Raw genomic sequence first — 23,156 nt, forward strand, 5'->3', positions numbered from 1 at the left:
AAATTGAACGTATCTGCTCAATTCAACGTGAGCCGGAGTCAGATCTCATTCATCACGAGCGAGGAGTTGACTGACAAGACGATGTACACACTAGATGTCGCCTTGTCTACGGCAGTTCATTGGAACGAATGTCTTTAAGGCGACATCTAGTGTGTATATATCTATGCACCAGTCTGCGTACACGTCAGATCAGATCACTTGGACATGGCTGTGTATAAGAGGTAAAAACGATATAAATACTGTTCGTTTTCTCACACAAACCGCTCGTTTCGTGTCTTAGGCCATCAATGTGTACTTACGATGGGGAATTGTTTAATTTGGACGATGGGGAATTGTTTTAATTTGGACTCTGTGCATGCTCTTTGAGACAGTGACCACAGACCTGCATTATATGACTGACAGACAAGAACGGTTTGACCTAAAAATATAAAAATTGAAACTACTGCGGAAAAAAAGACACCTACATCTTGGATGCCCTTGAGGTAAGCTAAAACATACCAAAAATTAATTTCAAAGTGAACTATCCCTTTAATCAGAGAATCTCTGGTGCACATAGCAATATAGATATACCAACTAATAATCTATCATGGTGCACCTCTATTAAGAAAGCTTTAAAATGAACACATTCAGCAGTTTGTGGGTTAACGCCTTCTCAATGGATGTGATCAACAGAACAGAAAGTGCTTCAGATACGCTGAGTGAGCGCTTCAGTGAGCCACGGGCCGCAGGAACAGCACTGAAGGGCATGGGAAACAGCAATGCAAATCACACACTCTTTACATGCTTCGACTTGTCGGGTTCCCACAACACACCGCAGCAGGAAACACTCGGATCAGGATAAGGTTCATCACCAGGAAATGAAAGTTGAACAACTAGTTGAAAATCTGGAATCTGAGGGTGCAAAAAAATCTAAATATTGAGAAAATCTCCTTTAAAGTTGTTCATTTATGTTCGCGCTTGTGTTGTATCCACTCACAAAAAAACGATTACCATCTCATGATAATCCAGCAATCCTCACTATATGTGATCTGACACGTGTGAATGATGCCATCCTCGACTGGAGCTCATCATTAACCTCTCTATGACTGATCGAGAGATTTCACAAGAGCCCTGAAGCCTGAATCACACAAGAGTTACAGTCATGAATCCCACTCAGAGAACTGTCAATGCGCCTCTGAAGAAGCATTTCATTCACACTGAATCACACACACACACTTGTCTCAGCACAACGGTTGGTTCAGTGTTGTTTGGAGACTCCTCACTCTGCACTGAGGTGCTTTAAAATGAACCATACACTTGTTCCTGACACTGGGATCTTGCTGGGAAACATGTTGTTCAAGCCGGACGAGTCAAAGCGAGCATTTTCTTATTCTTCCATTTGTCCTGTTGAAGGCTGTCAGAAAATGAATGCACATCTATATATACTGTATCAATCTGGGCTCATATATAACAGCTCATGTATGTAGTTTTGCTTTAGTCTCATCACAGCAGAAAGACACATCACATGGCACACATTCATGCTTTTAGTGGAGATAAGTTAGTGGGAAGAAACGATCCAGCAATGCATCGCGATTCTTTCTTGAACGATTCTGAATCGTGTTTGATTGCACTAAAAACCCTTGAGCGAGTATCTGGAGCAATTGCGTGTTTCCCACACCGGATTTGGGCCCCATCAACCCTATGGTGCATTTCGGTCCAATAAAAAAAAACCTGGACCATTTTTCGTTTTTTTTTATTCTTCATTGGAACGGTACGAAACTTGGTAAAGGTTTTGGCACTTGCTGTGTGAACACACACAAAAATAATGGACATGATTGGAAAAGGTTAAATGGTCCTGAAAAGAAAAGTCACACTTGTGCTCATCACCATCAAAAATGAGCGCATTGGAAATGAATGAGAGCGTTTCCTCTAGTGGAAGCGTTCGGTACTGCAGCCGAACACACTCTCACTGAAAGCTCATTTCTGGAGATATCAGGCTCAAATTTTGGAACAACTTGTTTAGATTTATGGCTTTTCTTGCAGTTTTAGAGTAAAACGTGATTTATATAAAATGAAAATTTGAAGATGAAAATATTTATTTCATCTAAAAAATGTAAATAGTATTTTTGTGCATTTTTTGTAACAATACACGTAAAATTCTGTTCCTTTTTTTAAGTTTAAACTTTTTTCACTTCGGCAATAATCTGCCAAGTGTCGTCTTTGAAAAGAGATCAAACTTCAGTCTGTCGCTCCAAAGCATTCACGATTTACCACAGTTTAAGTTGGAAATTTCATTTATGCTCAAAAAGTGAATAAATGGATTATAAATACAGCATAAATATAATTTAGTATAAAAAAAATCTCATAAAAATACAAAATATTACATAAAAAAACATTATCAAACTAAAATATACTACATTCATTTAATGACCAAAAAAAAAAAAAAACTTTAATTTTTGACTGACACGCGAAGAGCACCAGATTGTCTAAATATTGAACGTTTTGTTCAACAGCATAGCCTAGTTTTCCAACATTTTAACTGTCAAGAATCGCTGCATATTGCAACTTAACAACTACCTTACTAACTATTAATACTGTCAAGAATGGCTGCATTTCACTGGTAATGAAACTGGAACTGGTGAATGGTTCACTGCACAAGGGATCAATAAAGGCAGATGCTCACATTCCCAGCATTCCTCCAGATCAAAACAGTGCAAAACTAACATTTCAGGTTTGACCTCATTCAAGTCCGTCTTGTCCTTTACCAGCACAGCTTATGGACATTCCTGACCTAGTGAGGCATTGTAGTTCAACATAGTGTCATTTTACAGGCCTCGATCACCTCGACTGTGCTAGCGAGCTGCACGCTGCGATACAAGACGTTCAGTCGCGGTTCAGGACGGACGTTCACTCGCCTGACCAGTGTTGCATCATCACTAAAGTTTATCATGTGCACAACTTGGAAATTTAAACATTCAAGAGATTTAAAGCATTCATTTCTGAGAGACTCATCCTCAGAGCGCACACACATAAAGCCGTCTCTCAAACAGCTCATGGATGCCAAACTGAGTGCAGATTATTGAGCTTAAACGGTCAGAAACACACAAAAGTACGTCAAAATGCCGGTCTTGGTGAGTATTCACATAAACACATTCGGTGATGTGATAAAGGGATACTCCACTTTTTTTGGAAATAGGCTCATTTTACAGCTCCCCCAGAGTTAAACTGTTGAGTTTTACCGTTTTCTAATCCATTCAGCCGATCTCCGGGTCTGGCGGTGCCACTTTTAGCATAGCTTAGCATAGATCATTGAATCGGACAAGACCATTAGCATCTCTCTCAAAAAAATGACCAAAGATTTTCGATAGTTGTCCAATTTAAAACTTGACTCTAGAGTCCTGCACGGGTTCGGGTACCCGACGGGTGACCCGCAAATTTTGCTCAAACGGGTGAAAAATATCCAACTGTGTCGGATACGGGTACGGGTCGGGTCGGACACGGGGGAAACACGGGTCTAAACACGGGTTTAAAACAATCACATGCAAACGTAAAAATATATGCATATTTTTAGGAACACATCTACAAAAATATGCCTGTATTTCAAGTTGATAAAATAATTAAAAATCCACATCAGTTTATTTGTGCCGACGCGCCACGCCCTCCCAGGATCTATAACATTACCTAGGCCAGGGGTTTTCAATAGGTGAGGCGCGCCTCCCCTGGGGGGCGCCAAAGAGCCACAGGGGAGGCGCGACACGCAAAGAAAAAATAACTGAATGCAGCTCTATCGGTAATTGTGTGTGCGAGTATTAGCTTTAAAATGCGTCGTTTCCTTGTCCAGAGCCAACAGAAGTCAGCATTAAGGGAGGATACGGAGCCCGGGAAGTCAGGCTGTGTGAGTAAAAAAAAACAATCCGTGGCGACGGTTTTGCAATCCGTCCACTCAGTTTATAAACAGTAGGCTACTCACAAATTCTCAAACTGTTCCCACGGGTTTGTAAACTGTACTCACGTATTTGTGGCTCGCCCTCATTTTAGAAGAACACCAGGACACCGTTGTTAACGAATCTTATTGTAGGCTATATTGTTTTATTGTGTATTAAGTGGAATACATCAAATTGTGTGACGAGTTCATAATGCGGTGAATTCCCGCTCCCATTTACTTCACAATCTCATTATAGAGAGACGCGCGTCACGATCTGTGCACTGCCGCGTCTCGCGCTCGCCATGCAGCCAGTATCAGTGCACCTTATGAACCATGGCGTTAACTTGAACTGCTTTTCTGTCAGTGCGTGACTACAGCTCGTTAATAAATGGCGTTAAAAACTAGAGCTCGTTTTTTTTTATTGACCCGGCCATTTCATACAATCCGTCTTCATTTGGCAAGTCTGCGCAACAGCGTTTTTCATGTTCAACTGTTTTTTGTGTGTGTGGATGCTGCTGATAAAACAGCTTCGCCGAGACTACAAAGAGACATGCATTTGTGTGTGTATGTGTGTGTGTGTGTGTGTGTGTGTGTGTGTGTGTGTGTGTGTGTGTGTGTGTGTGTGTGTGTGTGTGTGTGTTTGTTTGTTTATTTTGTGAAAGTTTCCCGGATATAACTTCCCTATATAATGCACAATTTTCTTTACAAATTATATTATCAGCATTAAAATGTGAGTAAATGTAGCCGTGTAAAATGTAAGGGATGATGCCACCCTTATAGAACAATGTGCATTTACGTTTAAATTGTAACATATTTAATGTCATGGAATTACAGTGTAATTAGTGTTAGCCTACTATCTTAGCCTTTTTCAGTGCATTAGGTGTGGTAATCTGATAATATTAGTGATTCTCATTTATCAAAACACTAAAACTGGTACCGTTTTGGAGAGAAATTGGGTATTTTTTAATCTCTCTATTTAACCCATCTCATGGTGTGTGATGCTGAACTATCATATGAGTTTCTAAAGGTTTTTGAATTCTTTGCACAGTTATGAATATTGATATTTTATGTGCAACAGCATGCTCAGGCTCAGTGGCCTTTCGCCTAATTTTAAGGCTTTTTCAAATAATATGATTTAAATGGTGATGAGTGTACTGATTTGATGCATTTTTAAAAGATGGATGATAGATATTCTTCAATATTTCTGACAAAGAACAAAATATAATGTGAAATACAGTAAGTGCAATTTTTTTAAAATTTATAAATTGTAGTGCACAGTGTTTATTATAAGGGGGTAGAAGCTCAGTACTCACTACTCATAAGTACTTTTAAATACGCTACTTTTTTACTCTTACTCAAGTAGTTTTTTGGAATGTAATGGTTTTACTTGAGTATGTTTTTTCAGTACTCTTTCCACCACTTCTGATTTTGTTCGAGATGATGTGCATCTCCTTCAAATGTGTGCTTAAAGCCCAGACACACCGTGCCGATTTCAGCCGTCAGGTGTCGTCGGCGGTAGCTTTGGCACCGATTGCACGTTAAGCATGTTTTGTTGACTTGTGGTTAGACCTACTGATGTTCAGTGATTTTAAAAGTAGCCTCAATTATGCCTGCATGAAGTTGGAAATTATTTGCTGTTGCAAAGAATCATTTATGAATGCACTTTTAAGAAAGTTGTGGAAATAAAATAATATTTACATTTTATCAGTTGTTATTGAAACTCATCATTGCCTGGAACACACAAAATATGGCATTTACTGCAGAGGCGTGTGTGGGTTAGGGCAGGCGGACAGGATTTTGGGGAAGGGGGGGCTCGGCTGTCCTTACCTACTCTAAGGTGAGGCTCACATTCACCCAATTTGAAAACCCCTGACCTAGGCTACTTTCACTTTTAAAAATTCCTCATAACCGCGCGCGCGATCTGCTTGCAGTCGTCGAGATGGATGCTGAGGAGTTGAAGAAAAGAATAGCTAGTGGAGATTGTAAAGTTGTCGACAATACGTCATCAAAAATCAAGTCCAGTGTGTGGGAGAAATTTGGAGTTATCTGAAGAAAATATTGTGAAAGGCTTTGCTGCAAACATTTTCGTGTTGGATAGCCGCAAATGTGGAACTTCATCCCTGAGGAAGCACGCAGATAACTGTGGTAACAAACCAAGCAGTTCTATCGAATGGTATTTTTCAAATGTAACACTGATAAGTATGTGTGGTGTGCAGGGCGTGTTTGAACCCAAAATTGTTAGATGTAGGCTAGACGAAATTGCGTGGCAGATATAGTGTTGTAGCCGTTAGGCTGTTAGGACTACAGACTACAGTAGTCTGTTAGGCTACTCAGTTTTGTGGTAACGTTAGCCATCATGTGCCGGCCTTTTGACAGCTTCGGCTTAAGTTGTCCTTGTGTTAATTGTCGTTATAACTTCTGTATGACCTGGCAATAAACATTTTTGTAATTGTCTATAATGTGATTGGCTAAACTGATTTTATTTCGGGTGCGGGTCGGGTGTCGGTTCTATTTTAAGCGGGTCGGGTCGGGTGCGGATTTTAATTAGTGCTGTTGACGGATAACGGGTCGGATGCGGTTTGAAGCACTGCGGGTACGGACGGGTGCGGGTTTACAAAATCGGACCCGTGCAGGACTCTGCTTGACTCTTCTGTAGTTACATTGTGTACTAAGACCGACGGAAAATGTTAAGTTGCGATTTTCTAGGCTGATATGGCTAGGAACTATACTCTCATTCCTGCGTAATAATCAAGAAACTTTGCTGCCGTACCATAAATCCAGCAGGCGTAATCAGGGCTCCAGACTGCGACCAAATGGTTGCATTTTGCGACCAAAATTTGAGAGTGTGCGACTGAATTTTCCATCCAGTCGCACATGTGCGACCAGTAAATTTGTTTTGTTTTTACACGTTAAACGGAAGGGGCGCGTCAATGAATCCGGAATGTGTGGCAGGCCAATGAGTGTGAGAAGAATTGGGAATGGCCACTGTAACTGGCTAATGTGTGGAGGGGGAGGGTCCTAGAGATAATCGAGCGCGCGTAAACGTCCGTGGGAAGGAGACGGAGACAAATATCAATGTCACAGACACAGCCGGATGATGATTCAGAATCAGAGGTTTGTGAGGTGATAAAGGCCCGAACCCACCATTTTCGGGAAGACTGGCTGCGAGAATTCAGCTGGTTGAGGTACTGTAAGGAGACGAACTTAATGAACTGCGAATGTTGCAGTCGCTACCCCAGAACTGCGGGGAAAACGAAGTTTGCAGACAGTGCAGGCACTTCGCAGTTTAAACACAATATGCTAGTTAGACACAATCTCAGCCTCAAGCATAGAGTATTCCGTGACGTTAATAAATCAAAACAATATGAAAGCGGAAAAAAAACTGCGCTACTCATTTCTGCGTCACGGACCGTTTAATAGTTCGAACCAATAATAGACAGCGCAGAGCTTCTCTCGCCAGTCGCGGGCGGATCTCGATCACGCAACACCGTCACATCGTGGACATCCAGTGAAGAAATCCATTGAGTTCGCGACAGAATTAATAACATCGCTGCGAGATCCAGTGAGAAACATTCAGATTCGACGCTGAATTCTCTGTTATAAACCATATCAGATCAAACAGCGCTAACGTGGAAACCAGGAGAAACATGTGCCATGAACGAACAAGTTATAGAAGGCTTTAGGTCCACAGATCAGCAACATTCACCATGGATTTAATGTAGTAACACTAACTGTAACTATGGTATACTGTGGTTATAACAGTAGCCTACACATATCTTTTTCCAGCACTTCAAAACTATAATATCATATTTAAATGTTATTTTTAATGTGTTGACCAAAACATTTTTTGTTCATCCTTTAAAGATTGTCTCTATTTATAAAACTAAAAGTTTCAAGAAGTAGGAAAACTCACACTTATAAAAAATAAAAATAAAAAAAAGATTAAATTACCATTGTAAACATAGCTGCTGAGGGCGCTTATTGGCTATTTTCACTCCCTAATATCTATTTTGTCACTAATTTTGCTTTTGAATTAAAATTAACTTTATGAATGATAATAGTTAATGTCTTAATATTATCTACACCTCAAATTAAGCTCAGTGCTTTGTCATCCCACAGTGCTACCAGATACTTTCTGTAGAACTTAGTGCCGCTGCCCTCAAATGTTAGTCTGGAGCCCTGTGAACTTAAAATAAAACTGCACATTGTAATTTCTGTACGTTAAGTCTATTTATTATCAAAGCATTTGTCAGTAATACAGTTATTTTGGGGGAAAATGTGAATAATTGCATTGCAAGGTGATTTAAGATGTGCCCCTAAATTTTCTGCTTGCGCTCCTAAAATTTTAAGTCAGGGGCTACAGCGCTCCTAATAAAAAAAGTTAGTCTGGAGCCCTGATAATGATATGACGCAGCGCCTGAAAATAGGTCTAATAGGTTAGACAAACTTAGTCCCGGTCACGTTGGAAGTTACCAAGCTGGGGACTATTTTCAGGCGCTGCGTCATATCATTACGCCTGCTGGACTCATGGTACGGCAGCAAAGTTTCAACATTTCAAAATGTTATTTTCCGTCGGTCTTAGTACACGATGTAACTACAGAAGAGTCAAGTTTTAAATAGGAAAAATATCAAAACTCTTTGGTCATTTTTTTGAGAGAGATGCTAATGGTCCTGTCCGATTCAATGATCTATGCTAAGCTATGCTAAAAGTGGTACCGCCAGACCCGGAGATCGGCTGAATGGATTCGAAAACGGTAAAACTCAACTCTTTAACTCTGGGGGAGCTGTAAAATGAGCCTGTTTCCAAAAAAAGTGGAGTATCCCTTTAAGAGAACATAAACAGATGAGGAAGAAAACAGTATATTGGATCTGTGCATTCGCTCTTAAAGTGACAGAAGCCTAATATTCCTGATGCCGTCTGTCATTAATGTTCATCACACTACAAAAGATAGCGAGAATAATTCATCTGGATTTAATTTATACAATAAAACATTCAATTTTATTCAATTTCTGTAGTAATTATGTATACCTGAAGACTGTTAGAAAACCTCAAAGCACTCTTTATTTTATATTTATTTGTATTTTTTGCTGGTAATTTGTTTATTTGTTGTTTGTTTATTTTGTAAATTCAATTTAAGGTTGAAATCAAGCTTCCTTGTGCGGTGTGTAAACTCATGCGCAACAGAACTACCTCACTGTAAAAACACGAACACATAGAGTGAGCAAACATTTAGGCGAGATAAGGACATCAGAAAGATCCCACTGACACCAGGGGCAGAAATGACCTTTTCCAGTCAGGAGCAATAACAGCCCACTGCAACTGATCTGCAAATACTTGAATCTAACCAGTTACTTTAATTAGTCATTATAGACCAGTGGTTCTCAGACGTTTTACACCAAGTACCACCTCAGAAAATATGTGGCTCTCCAAGTACCACCATGATGACCAATATTAAAATACAGTAGCGTATTTTATGCTAGGCGTAACTCTTCAGCTACAGCTAGCTAACACAGCTCATAACCAGGCCGTTTTATTCCTAATAAAAATATTTATTAATGTCAGACACTTTAAACACTGTACATACACAGTTTGAACATTAAAGGGATAGTTCACTTTTAAATTAATTTTTGGTATGTTTTAGCTTACCTCAAGGGCATCCAAGATGTAGGTGTCTTTTTTTCCGCAGTAGTTTCAATTTTGACATTTTTAGGTCAAACCGTTCTTGTCTGTCAGTCATATAATGCAGGTCGATGGTCACTTGTCTCAAACAGCATGCACTTCATATCTTTTTATCATGTTTTTACCTCTTGAACACAGCCATGTCCAAGTGATCTGAGAGCGCGGGCGGGTATAGATATATACAATAGAAGTCGCCTTGGCTACGGCAGTTCATTGGAACGAAACCGTAGCCAAGGCGACATCTATTGTATATACCCGCCCGGACTGTAGTCAGAGCCGGACTGTAGTCAGAGCCGGACGTAATCAGAGCCGGACTGTAATCAGAGCCGGACTGTAGTCAGAGCCGGACGTAATCAGAGCCGGACTGTAGTCAGAGCCGGACGTAATCAGAGCCGGACTGTAGTCAGAGCCGGACGTAATCAGAGCCGGACTGTAATCAGAGCCGGACTGTAGTCAGAGCCGGACTGTAGTCAGAGCCGGACTGTAGTCAGAGCCGGACTGTAATCAGAGCCGGACTGTAGTCAGAGCCGGACTGTAGTCAGAGCCGGACTGTAGTCAGAGCCGGACTGTAATCAGAGCCGGACTGTAGTCAGAGCCGGACGTAATCAGAGCCGGACGTAAGGACTGTAGTCAGAGCCGGACGTAATCAGAGCCGGACGTAAGGACTGTAGTCAGAGCCGGACTGTAGTCAGAGCCGGACTGTAGTCAGAGCCGGACATAATCAGAGCCGGACGTAAGGACTGTAGTCAGAGCCGGACTGTAGTCAGAGCCGGACTGTAGTCAGAGCCGGACTGTAGTCAGAGCCGGACTGTAATCAGAGCCGGACGTAAGGACTGTAGTCAGAGCCGGACTGTAATCAGAGCCGGACTGTAGTCAGAGCCGGACGTAATCAGAGCCGGACGTAAGGACTGTAGTCAGAGCCGGACTGTAGTCAGAGCCGGACTGTAGTCAGAGCCGGAGTCAGAGCCGGACTGTAGTCAGAGCCGGACTGTAGTCAGAGCCGGACTGTAATCAGAGCCAGACGTAATCAGAGCCGGACGTAAGGACTGTAGTCAGAGCCGGACTGTAGTCAGAGCCGGACTGTAGTCAGAGCCGGACTGTAGTCAGAGCCGGACTGTAGTCAGAGCCGGACTGTAGTCAGAGCCGGACTGTAATCAGAGCCGGACTGTAGTCAGAGCCGGACTGTAGTCAGAGCCGGACTGTAATCAGAGCCGGACTGTAGTCAGAGCCGGACTGTAGTCAGAGCCGGACGTAATCAGAGCCGGACGTAAGGACTGTAGTCAGAGCCGGACGTAATCAGAGCCGGACGTAAGGACTGTAGTCAGAGCCGGACTGTAATCAGAGCCGGACTGTAGTCAGAGCCGGACTGTAGTCAGAGCCGGACTGTAATCAGAGCCGGACGTAAGGACTGTAGTCAGAGCCGGACTGTAGTCAGAGCCGGACTGTAGTCAGAGCCGGACTGTAATCAGAGCCGGACTGTAGTCAGAGCTGCTCTTTTTTAAAGTTTTTTATGCATAGTTTAAGAAAATACATTTGTTTGATAAGCATTGCTTGTGGACTGTGGTGGACTCTTTACACAGACATTCGTGTAGTTTCATTGGTCTGAAGCAGTGCTTGATCTGCTCGTCACGCCCTCTGGTGGATTTAGGACACAAACCAGAACCTTTAATTGAAATCTGAATATTTAAGTGAAAAATTCTAATGTAGTTTTTCCTCCTCATCACAGCCCTAGAGCTTTACACACGGTCAGTATGAGAAATGTCTGTTAGCCCATATGAGTCACATGTGTTTTTTTGGCAGGGCAAGAAATACATTTTAACCACTTCCCCAATCAGGCCAGTAGAAAAAACCCTTAGCATTGAGTCCTGATGTGGGAAATTGAATAGTTCTCACGTAGTATTATTATTTTTTTAATAAAAAAGGTAATTGCGACTTTTTTTCTCGCAGTTATGACTTTTTATCTCAGAATTTGCGAAATACACATTTAGGTCTTTATTTTCCTACACTTTGTCAGTTTGCGTCTGTAGATTTCTCATAAATTCAACAAAAGTTTGCGTTCTTAATGAACCCGCCGCTCCGCGATCTCTGTCTGCTCCCTGTCATCACACACACCGCTGGAAAGCTCTCTCTCTCCTGTACAATGCTGTCGGATCCAAATATGGTAATTTCCTTTTTATCAGCAACCAATCGTGAAAGTAAAAGGGCTGAATGCGCAATCTCATTGGCTGATGATAAATCTTTAAAGCCCGTTTTCTCAAAATGACTTTTCTCTCATTCTCCAAGTCCCAAATCTCCACTTCAGTCGCACCGATATACACCAAACTCTCCAGTCCTGTACCTAGTTATATCATTTAGACATTTACTGAGGGATTTGTAAATATATTATTCCTAGCCTGATTTATATAACATTTTATTCCAAAAAACATGGTGAAAATAATTTTTTTAAGGCTATTGACAGTATATTCTGATTTACAGGATAACAAAAGTAGATATCCATAAATCCCTCTGTAATTTTTTCCCCATCTAATATGTGAACACAATGAAAAAAATATTTTTAACCTGGCTTTATCCAATACTCAGATTTTTTTTTATATATGCAAATTAGCACATATTTAATTAGATATTGCCTAATTTGCATATTTAAACATTAAATTACAGAAAACTTGTAATACATTTTTTTCTCATCTTAATATAGGTAATCAACTGGGAAAGTTTTATGGTGATATCTGCTAGTTAAATGTTTTACCCTATTCACCTGTAGTGTCTCGCCTTAAGAATTAAAAACTAGTTCAAAAGAATTAAAAACACTCAAAATAACTTCACAGGTCCTCTTTTGTTTGTTAATATCTGCACAAGACAAAAAGCCCTCAGTTATTATAACTATGATGGAAGTATTGCTAAGGCTTTCCTGACATTAGGGGTTTTTGTGTGAGATGTGGAGGGTTTCATTAGTGTGTTTGTCTCTGACGTAACTCATTTCTGCAGCAGTTAACCGTAACGCCGCATCATCAAACTCCCATCAGGCATAGCAGCTCGAGGCACGAGTGGGCGGGATAATGCTATGGAAATAGACACGAGGGATATTTGTTTTGCTCTCTTATGTAACGCTCGACACACCCATCTGGAAACTTGCTATGAGAGCAATGAGAGCTGGTGCAGTTTGTGTTTGTTAGTGTGTTTTACTGCAGTCAGACACGCCCACGCCTGGAGCGACACACACACACACACACACACACACACTCACTCACTCACTGATCTGGAGGAGAACGACAACAGATGAAGAGAACAGCAGGAAAGATCTCAGAGAACCACAGATGACCAGATTTAAACCAGACTCTCTTGGTTTATTATAATCACACTTTGAAAGTGTCCAGTTCATCAAACCATTACAATACAGCAGCGTTTCCCATCCTGGAGTGTGTTTCCGGAAAGCACTGTTAGCCAACTATGATCGCAAGTTCTGTCGTTATCATCATAGTTCAACGAGTCTGTGTTTCCCGAAACCATCGTTCCAGCGAACATTCACAAACAGCATCTCAGAGTTGTGTGTGTGTGACAGATCTCAACCTGTGGTTAGAAGAAGATAGGGCTGGACGATTTTGGCTAAAATCATAATCGCAATTAATCAAACAAGTTACCTCGATTACGATTATTGAACGATTATTTTTTTTTAAATTTCCTATGTCACTGGCAAGGCTTATACTGTAAATACGTTCACGGTTATTTTTTCTAATGAAAGAGTTAGGGATGTCCTGATACCACTTTTTCACTTCCGATACGATACCGATATCAATCCGATATCTTTATTTTATTCTTGAACTAATACTACTAATAATAAAATATATGGAAGCACTTTCCTCAATTAGCCACATAAAAACATCTCACTCAAATGGAGAACAAATACTTCTCCAGTATATCCACAACAACAGTTGATAATGAAAGACTGCCACCCTTTATTCAAAAGGCCTTGAGATATGTTTGGTAACCTGAATGAATTTAAAATTAATTTGCTATATTTCAGATCAATATATTTGTTTCCTTAAAATTTAAATTAACTTTAACTTCTCATCTGAATTATAAATAATTTATTTCTGTATAAAATAATACTACCATTAAAAACATTTGATTTAATTTTTTAATCAATGTAGAATGTGTAACTTAAAAATAAAAAGATTAGTGCTCTGTTTTAGGACAATAAATGAAAACCAATGCAATATGATGAATGTCCAAAAGATGAGATAATTTTTGTTTTTTGATAATTTGATTTTAAAAAATGTACACAGTGTGTGTGTGTGATTTTGGTTGGGTGACAGTTGTAGGTTACAGTTTGACAAGAGTTTACAGTTTGACAAAAGCACAATGTTTTACACAAATATAAGTAGGCTGAACACTTTGCAGTTTTAATGATGTCCTGTATGAACAAATTGACGTTGATGTTATAATGACGAATGATGTTTTTATGTTTCCACTGTTCGATCGCGCCCGTGCCTCTCTCTCTCTGACACACACATTCCAGCATTGCAATCTTGACATTGCAGCCTGTTCATTATGCTGCGTTCACAGCAAACGCGAATAGAGCGTCAAATTCGCGTCTATCGCGTCTAGTTCTACGCTTACGGTGCGTGTCCACTGGCGCGGTGCGAGCGGAGCGGAGCGAGCGTTTTCAATTCATTCCTATGGTAGTCGAGCTTCACGTCGCGCAGTGCATTTTGGGATTGACAGCGGACTGGAGAAAGCGTTGAGAGCGACCGAAAGCGTCAAAAGGTTGGGCAGTTCTCGACTTTATGCAAATATCAAGCGAAAAACGCGGTCGGCAGCCAATTGCTGTGAGGTTCGGGATGTGACGTCTGTTTTGAGAGTTTAAAAATATGCAAATTGTGCCGGAGTTTATGCTGGATTTAGTGCGTAAATCATTTTGTTTACAAATTAGACGCTTTGCAGTTGTTATATGTTAAAGATTTTATTTTGGATGTGTTCATTGTGATTATATTGGCTGGGTTTATAAAACTTTATCAAATTGAAAGGATATCTTTGCTTGGTGCATTTGGAAACAAAGCTTGTCTATTTCTAAATGTAATCGCGTGCATCGCTGATGATTATATTGTCCGTGTGTTGAAAAAAACTTAGATTAAACACATTCGCAACAGACACACCCCAAAGCGGAGACGTTACAGCGTTGCCAGCGGCACTGAGCGGAGTTTTGCCGCTGTAGTGGACACGCACCGTTAAACATTTTGAATCCATTCGCGCGTCCAAAGCGAATAGGACGTGCGTAAGCGAGCGTTTGAAGCGAAATAGACGCGCGTTCGGGGACGGGGCGGAGTCAAGTGACTACACACTCGGTAATATGTTTTAAGGGGAAAGTACACACACAGTAGGCGGAAATATTAATAGGATTAAAAAACCGAAATAACCGACTTGGTAAAATTACGTCGGTTACAGGCTCTGAATTTCGGTTTCGATTACTTTTCGATTAATCATCCAGCCCTAGAAGAAGAGTTTCTAGTGTTCATGACATGTGGACTCAATAAATCCTGATCTTGAGCAAAATAATCAAGCTGACATTCAGTGCAACCTGTGTCTTTAATTTACAATACATGCAAATGTCATTTACGTCTTTTAGTTTGTCGAGAGATTTAAAGTGTAGTTGTTGAAGAGTGTGTGTGTGTGTGAACGAGCTCTAGTGTGTGAGAACCAGTCTATGAGTGAATCTGGAAATAAAGCAAAATAACTGAGAAAGATGAGCAATAGTCCTCAGATGCCAGTCCGTGATTTACAGCAAAACATCTCGCATTAATTGGATCTCAAACAGATTCATTAGAAGAAGTTAAGGATGCACCGATAAGAAAAATTTTACCGATCCCGATAACCGATGATTCTTTATATTTGAAAGCCGATAACCGATATATTGGCCGATAAACCTAAAATCCAAATTTTTAGATAATTTTTGAGAGCCTGATACAAAAACAAAAGTCTCACCATTAAAAGTCACGTCCCAAACACACAATTATGATGTTCTCGTTATAATGTTATGTAGCCGATATGACAGACTTGCGCTGCTCATGTTGCATATTACTGTATTTTATAGGGCTGTAATCAACCAAAGAAAATCTTGGTCGACTGAAGTCCAGAAATTTTCGACTAAAAATTACGTTAGGAAAAAAAAACGTTAAATGAATTAGCTGTGCACTGTGCGCAGTACTTGGTAGCCTTATTGATCGCCTAAATGAATTATAAATAAACATAAAAAACAAGTAGACTATTTGCAGTATATTAAATCATTTTTGACCTAATTATTTTGCACTGAAATGAGTCACACGAGTCTGTCGGCTCTGACAGCGTTGCATCACGTGCACCTGCGCAATATCAGAGCCTGTGATTTCAGAAAATAGTACTGTTTTCAACTAGTGATATCATCACAAGAACTTTTGAGGAATATACAACATAATTTAGACAATTGTTTTTGTCATATGTATTATAATAACTGACAGACACTATAATTTCAGCCGCTCTGTGCAGCTCGCATGAACATCAGGAGCTCAGCTTCACGGCTGAGACACGAATAGACTATTAACTTAAAGCTCTTACTCTTAAACACAAAAGGCACGTCCACTTTAATAAAAAAAGAATATTTATTAAACAAACCAGATCAAGAGCAGAAACGAAATAAAGTGCATAACTTAAAAATAAAGCATAGACTCAAAACTAATACACACAGTGGACACTGCACAGCGCAAATTTGTATACGACTTTTTTTCCGTTTTCTATTTAAAAACAAATGCTGCCACTGCCGATGTCTTTGTTGACATGGTAGAAGAGGACTGACTGACTGACTATGAATTAAACGCTCTCACAATTAAATAAATAATATTCAGCAAACCTTCTAGTAGCCTACTTTCCTCAATCTGTCTCTCTTCTCCAGTGGGTTGGGCTAATCCAAAAGAAGTGAAAGTAAGGGGGGTGTTCTGAAGACAGACTGTTACCTGTGAAACAGGGGTGCTCTGAAAACACCCCCATTAGCAATTAGTGCTTTCCACCTGATGAAATGAACACGGTAAAAAACGAGCCAGAACGTATCGACCAATAATCGACTGGGAGATTACAGTATTTTCCTTTTTTAAAGTGATTTCAATCATATTTCAAGCCATTCAAAAGCATCATGTTGAACAATGGCATCTGAAGAGTCTCAGCTGAAGGAGATAATACATTTTTTATCAGCTTTAATATATCGGCCAAATTTTCTTACTGGGCCAATAACGATAACATTAAAATTAACCGATTTCGTCCGATAACGATATGGTGGCCGATATCTCGTGCATCCCTAGAAGAAGTTATTACTCCACCACCTGTGTGACATCATTAACGCTGTAAGTCGACACCATTGCTGAGTATTTCCTCCTTAAAAAACTGCAGTGAACCAAAGACAGTCTCAAAAACACGCTTTGAAATCGCTGGTGTTTCTGACGTCACAAACTACCTTGTAACCAATCAGATCAACGTGTGATCGTCAACCAGTGGATCTCTGAGCTGAGTGAGTGAGTGGAGGCGGGGTTCATTTGCATATTCCACGTATACTAAATGAGGCAAGGGTGTCGAGTTACATTCAAGATATTTTAAGGCATGAAGAATTATTTTTCAAGGAAAAAACATTTAAACGTAATTTTGGTGATCAAAGATGAGTTTTAAGGGATAAAATGATTGGCTTCAGAGGGACTTTAAATATGCTGTGCATAGCGCTTCATCTTTTGTATCACGAGATTTTGATCGTGAGATTTCTACTAGGGCTGAACGATTAATCGCAATAAAACCTCACGCGATTTGGCAAAGGCTGTGATTATCTTATGCGCAGCTTGTCAGTGGAGTGCGGCTGATCGGTAGTAAATACTGCCCCATTTGAACACCAGAGGGCGCTCTCCTGCAAACACGATAAATATGCCCTGCCACAGAAGTAAAATAATGCGCATCATTCCAGGAAAGCCCTAACGCTGAAGCTGAATAAACAGAAGATTGAAACACTTTGATTAAACATGACTTATAAATACACGACTGCCTTATTCTGTGTAAGAAGCCACATCATCTCCCAGAAGGAGGAGCTCAGCTGTCGTTATGAAGTGAGTTTGGAGTAAAAGCATGTTATTAAATGTTGTCTGTTGTTGGACAAGAGGTTCATAAATGCTTATCATGTTTTGGAAAGATGTTTGACGCGTGTTGTTTTTTCAAATGCACATTATAAGTGACTCAATCTCCTCAATCTCACAGTGCTTTCAGAGTGAGCAGCGTTTACAGAGCCGTACGTCACTGACAAGCTGCGCATAAAAAAATAATCGCAGCCTTTGCGATTTTAAAATTGCGATAAGCCATCTCGATTTAAGTGCGATTACATGGAAAGTGCGATTAATCGTTCAGCCCTAATTTCTACAAGAAAAGGTGAGCACACATATAGCTACAATAAATGTTACATCCTTTGCGTGATGAAAGCGTAATGCGATGAAGCTGTTCCAGTGACAGATAAAATAACGGTCATTCGCTGGTCAAAAACCATTTGACCTCATTTTTTTTTTTTTTTAAGCATGAGGAGGTTTCCACCCGACAGGGACGATATGTAAATGTGTTGTTTTGCCATCACCAAGTTCCCTATATGATCTTATTATGTTCCTACCTGACTAAAGCTCAAGAGTACTACTACTTTTTATATAATATCTAGTTTTAATATGCCATTTGAACCAATGCATGCTTGTGCCATTTTTGTTATTTTTATATAGTGGTGTGCCATAGGATTTTTCACTTATCAAAACTGTGCCGTGGCACAAAAAAAGGTTGGGAAACACTGCAATATAGTGCTTGACAATAAGGGTGGCCCGGGATTAATGTGGCATAGTTTTAGGCCAGCTGACCGAAGTCACTTGCACTTTTGTTGCTACTGAATGCCATGCAAACACAAGGTCAGAGGTCACTCTTCCGCCAGATGTATACTCACGTACGGACGCCAGATATTATGGTTTATAAAGTTATAACAAATATGTATATTTTCCTACAAAAACACATGGCTTTGCTTCAGAAGGCATTTAATAAACCTTTGGACTCGTTTGGATTACTTTTATGATGGATGGATGCACTTTTCTCACCCCCCATTCACTCCCATTATAAAGCTGGGAAGAGCCAGGATATTTAATAATATACCTGCAATTGTGTTTGGCTGAAAGAAGAAAGTCTTACACACCTAGGATGGCTTGAGGGTGAGTAAATTATGGGAGAATTTTAATTTTTGGGTGAACTAACCCTTTAATATCACACTATCCAAGATGGTTTGAAAGTGTCCTGCTTCATGATCAAACCATTACAATACAGATGATCAATAGTTGTTGGTCCGCTCACAGTCACTTGCACTTCTGTTGCCATTGATAATAGCTTTTTATGCCATGCAAACGCAAACTTTGTTTTCTGTCAATGTTCTTGTTGTTGTAAATCCAGCCGACGTCTCCAATATCATGTTATCTAGTTGGTTGAAACGGATGAGAATTGGTTCAATTGCAAGGAATAACTTTGCCCCGACCAAACGAAAACAAAAAAAAAATAATTGTTGAGCCCTGCAATAAAACCAACCTTTGCACTTTGAACTGATATTCAAGATATCTTGGGTCAAACTTATGGCAGGTTTTTAATACCATGACCCAGAATTATTTAACATTTGTAACAATGCACCACTAGTGTTGTCTTCTTTAAAACCACTGAAATAATCCAGATGTGAATCTCACCCTACAGTACACACACACACACACACACACACTACAAAGAGGTCATGGCAACACTATCATGCAGTCTAGCCCGCCAATACCAGCATTACAACACAGTCTTCCCTCCAAACATCTGCATACAGTGATCACCAGATACACCACAATATTAGGATTTTAGCCCCTATACATGCTGTCATAATAGGCAGATCACAAGGTTTTGCCACTATGATGACTAAAACGCTTCTCTGTAAGCAGCTGACTGGGTTTTTATACCGTGAGGCCCAGAAACTCACTCTAGTCAGTCAGCTCACTAGGATATGAGACACAGCCCGGCTCCACCGCTGGAATGCAGTGAACTTTCATTGATTTCTGTCATTAATAAATGACTTGAGCTGATGAATCAAATATTCTACTGTACTGCTGTCTGTGGACTAGTTGAACATCTGTCAATGTACAACACATAACCTCATAAAGAGAGCAAAAACATCGCTTAGAGACCCAAAACAAACGATTACAACTTCTACAGACTCATATTTACAGTATGAAACACTGAACACAAGTTGTTTATGAATATTTGCAATGAATGAGTCCTGAATCAAAACTAATAAGCTTTTCATTGTGTTGATATAACGTTAGCCTGTAAGAATTTGAAGCGTTATTGACATTATAAAGTGTTTCTTTTTAGTCGTGTCTGCATAATGAAGGGTATTTCTGTGGGTGTTTTTACCTCAGCAGTTCGTCGTGTCGGAGGAGTTTTCAGCGCTTTCTTCAGCGATAAATCCACTGAGGAATTCATATTAAACTCCCTGATTTCCGGAAATGAAAACTTCATATATCCACGAGTGTCGTTAAAATAAAATAAAATGTAAAACTGAAGTGGAATAAAGTAAAAATCCCATCATGAACATGATGATTGTGAGGAATCTGGCATTGATTTGAGTTAGCTTCGGTTAGCATGAGAAGTTGAGTGAAGTCGCTGTTAAGTGTTGTTGAAAGCGCAGATCAGAAAAAGCGAAAGTTGACAAAAAACGATCCTTAATTCCTGGGTCATTTCTCCATTTGTGATCGTAAAACATCATAAATAATCAGAAGTTCATGTGATCCTCCAAACAGAGGCGTACAGCAACAGCGCATGATGACTGAACATCAGCCCTGACTGAGCCGAACCGGAGCCGCCTCAGCATTCACATGACTCTGAACTACACTGGCCACTGAGAAACCAGTGCGTGCTAAACTACACTGATCACTGAGAAACCAGTGCGTACTAAACTACACTGATCACTGAGAAACCAGTGCGTGCTAAACTACACTGATCACTGAGAAACCAGTGCATTCTAAACTACACTGATCACTGAGAAACCAGTGCGTGCTAAACTACACTGAGAACTGAGAAACCAGTGCGTGCTAAACTACACTGAGAACTGAGAAACCAGTGCGTGCTAAACTACACTGATCACTGAGAAACCAGTGCGTGCTAAACTACACTGATCACTGAGAAACCAGTGCGTGCTAAACTACACTGATCACTGAGAAACCAGTGCGTACTAAACTACACTGAGAACTGAGAAACCAGTGTGTGCTAAACTACACTGATCACTGAGAAACCAGTGCATGCTAAACTACACTAATCACTGAGAAACCAGTGCGTGCTAAACTAATCACTGAGAAACCAGTGCGTACTAAACTACACTGATCACTGAGAAACCAGTGCGTGCTAAACTACACTGATCACTGAGAAACCAGTGTGTGCTAAACTACTGATCACTGAGAAACCAGTGCGTGCTAAACTACACTGATCACTGAGAAACCAGTGCGTGCTAAACTACACTGATCACTGAAAAACCAGTGCGTGCTAAACTACACTGATCACTGAGAAACCAGTGCGTGCTAAACTGCACTGATCACTGAGAAACCAGTGCATTCTAAACTACACTGATCACTGAGGAAACGTGCGTGCTGAACTACACTGATCACTGAGAAACCAGTGCATTCTAAACTACACTGATCACTGAGGAAACGTGCGTTCTAAACTACACTGATCACTGAGAAACCAATGCATACTAAACTACACTGATCACTGAGAAACCAGTGCGTACTAAACTACACTGATCACTGAGGAAACGTGCGTGCTAAACTACACTGATCACTGAGAAACCAGTGCATTCTAAACTACACTGATCACTGAGAAACCAGTGCATTCTAAACTACACTGATCACTGAGAAACCAATGCATACTAAACTACACTGATCACTGAGCAACCAGTGCATACTAAACTACACTGATCACTGAGAAACCAGTGCGTACTAAACTACACTGATCACTGAGAAACCAGTGCGTGCTAAACTACACTGATCACTGAGAAACCAGTGCATTCTAAACTACACTGATCACTGAGAAACCAGTGCATTCTAAACTACACTGATCACTGAGAAACCAGTGCATTCTAAACTACACTGATCACTGAGAAACCAGTGCGTGCTAAACTACACTGATCACTGAGAAACCAGTGCGTGCTAAACTACACTGATCACTGAGAAACCAGTGCATTCTAAACTACACTGATCACTGAGAAACCAGTGCATTCTAAACTACACTGATCACTGAGAAACCAGTGCATTCTAAACTACACTGATCACTGAGAAACCAGTGCGTGCTAAACTACACTGATCAATGAGAAACCAGTGCATACTAAACTACACTGATCACTGAGAAACCAGTGTGTGCTAAACTACACTGATCACTGAGAAACCAGTGCGTGCTAAACTACACTGATCACTGAGAAACCAGTGCGTGCTAAACTGCACTGATCACTGAGAAACCAGTGCATTCTAAACTACACTGATCACTGAGAAACCAGTGCATACTAAACTACACTGATCACTGAGAAACCAGTGCGTGCTAAACTACACTGATCACTGAGGAAACCAGTGCGTGCTAAACTACACTGATCACTGAGAAACCAGTGCATTCTAAACTACACTGATCACTGAGAAACCAGTGCATTCTAAACTACACTGATCACTGAGAAACCAGTGCATTCTAAACTACACTGATCACTGAGAAACCAGTGCATACTAAACTACACTGATCACTGAGCAACCAGTGCGTACTAAACTACACTGATCACTGAGAAACCAGTGCGTGCTAAACTACACTGATCACTGAGAAACCAGTGCATTCTAAACTACACTGATCACTGAGAAACCAGTGCATTCTAAACTACACTGATCACTGAGAAACCAGTGCATTCTAAACTACACTGATCACTGAGAAACCAGTGCATTCTAAACTACACTGATCACTGAGAAACCAGTGCATTCTAAACTACACTAATCACTGAGAAACCAGTGCGTGCTAAACTACACTGATCACTGAGAAACCAGTGCATACTAAACTACACTGATCACTGAGAAACCAGTGTGTGCTAAACTACACTGATCACTGAGAAACCAGTGCATACTAAACTACACTGATCACTGAGAAACCAGTGCGTGCTAAACTACACTGATCACTGAGAAACCAGTGCATTCTAAACTACACTGATCACTGAGAAACCAGTGCATTCTAAACTACACTGATCACTGAGAAACCAGTGCATTCTAAACTGCATTGATCACTGAGAAACCAGTGCATTCTAAACTACACTGATCACTGAGGAAACGTGCGTGCTAAACTACACTGATCACTGAGAAACCAGTGCATTCTAAACTACACTGATCACTGAGAAACCAGTGCATTCTAAACTACACTGATCACTGAGAAACCAATGCATACTAAACTACACTGATCACTGAGAAACCAGTGCGTACTAAACTACACTGATCACTGAGGAAACGT

At 40.4% G+C, this 23,156-nt stretch overlaps 1 protein-coding gene across 1 annotated transcript in view; it reads right to left on the bottom strand.

Annotated features, from left to right (window-relative positions):
- Positions 1-20,506, bottom strand: part of rapgef6 (Rap guanine nucleotide exchange factor (GEF) 6) — a 165,445-nt gene extending 144,939 nt beyond the window's left edge. The window contains 1 exon segment of the mRNA XM_082140848.1: positions 20,046-20,506. Within this exon segment, the coding sequence (XP_081996974.1) occupies positions 20,046-20,150 (105 nt within the window). The 5' untranslated portion in view covers positions 20,151-20,506.
- Positions 20,507-23,156: the final 2,650 nt, after the last annotated feature.

The sequence above is a fragment of the Leuciscus leuciscus genome (assembly GCF_965113295.1).
Source record: "Leuciscus leuciscus genome assembly, chromosome: 16".
NCBI lineage: Eukaryota > Metazoa > Chordata > Actinopteri > Cypriniformes > Leuciscidae > Leuciscus > Leuciscus leuciscus.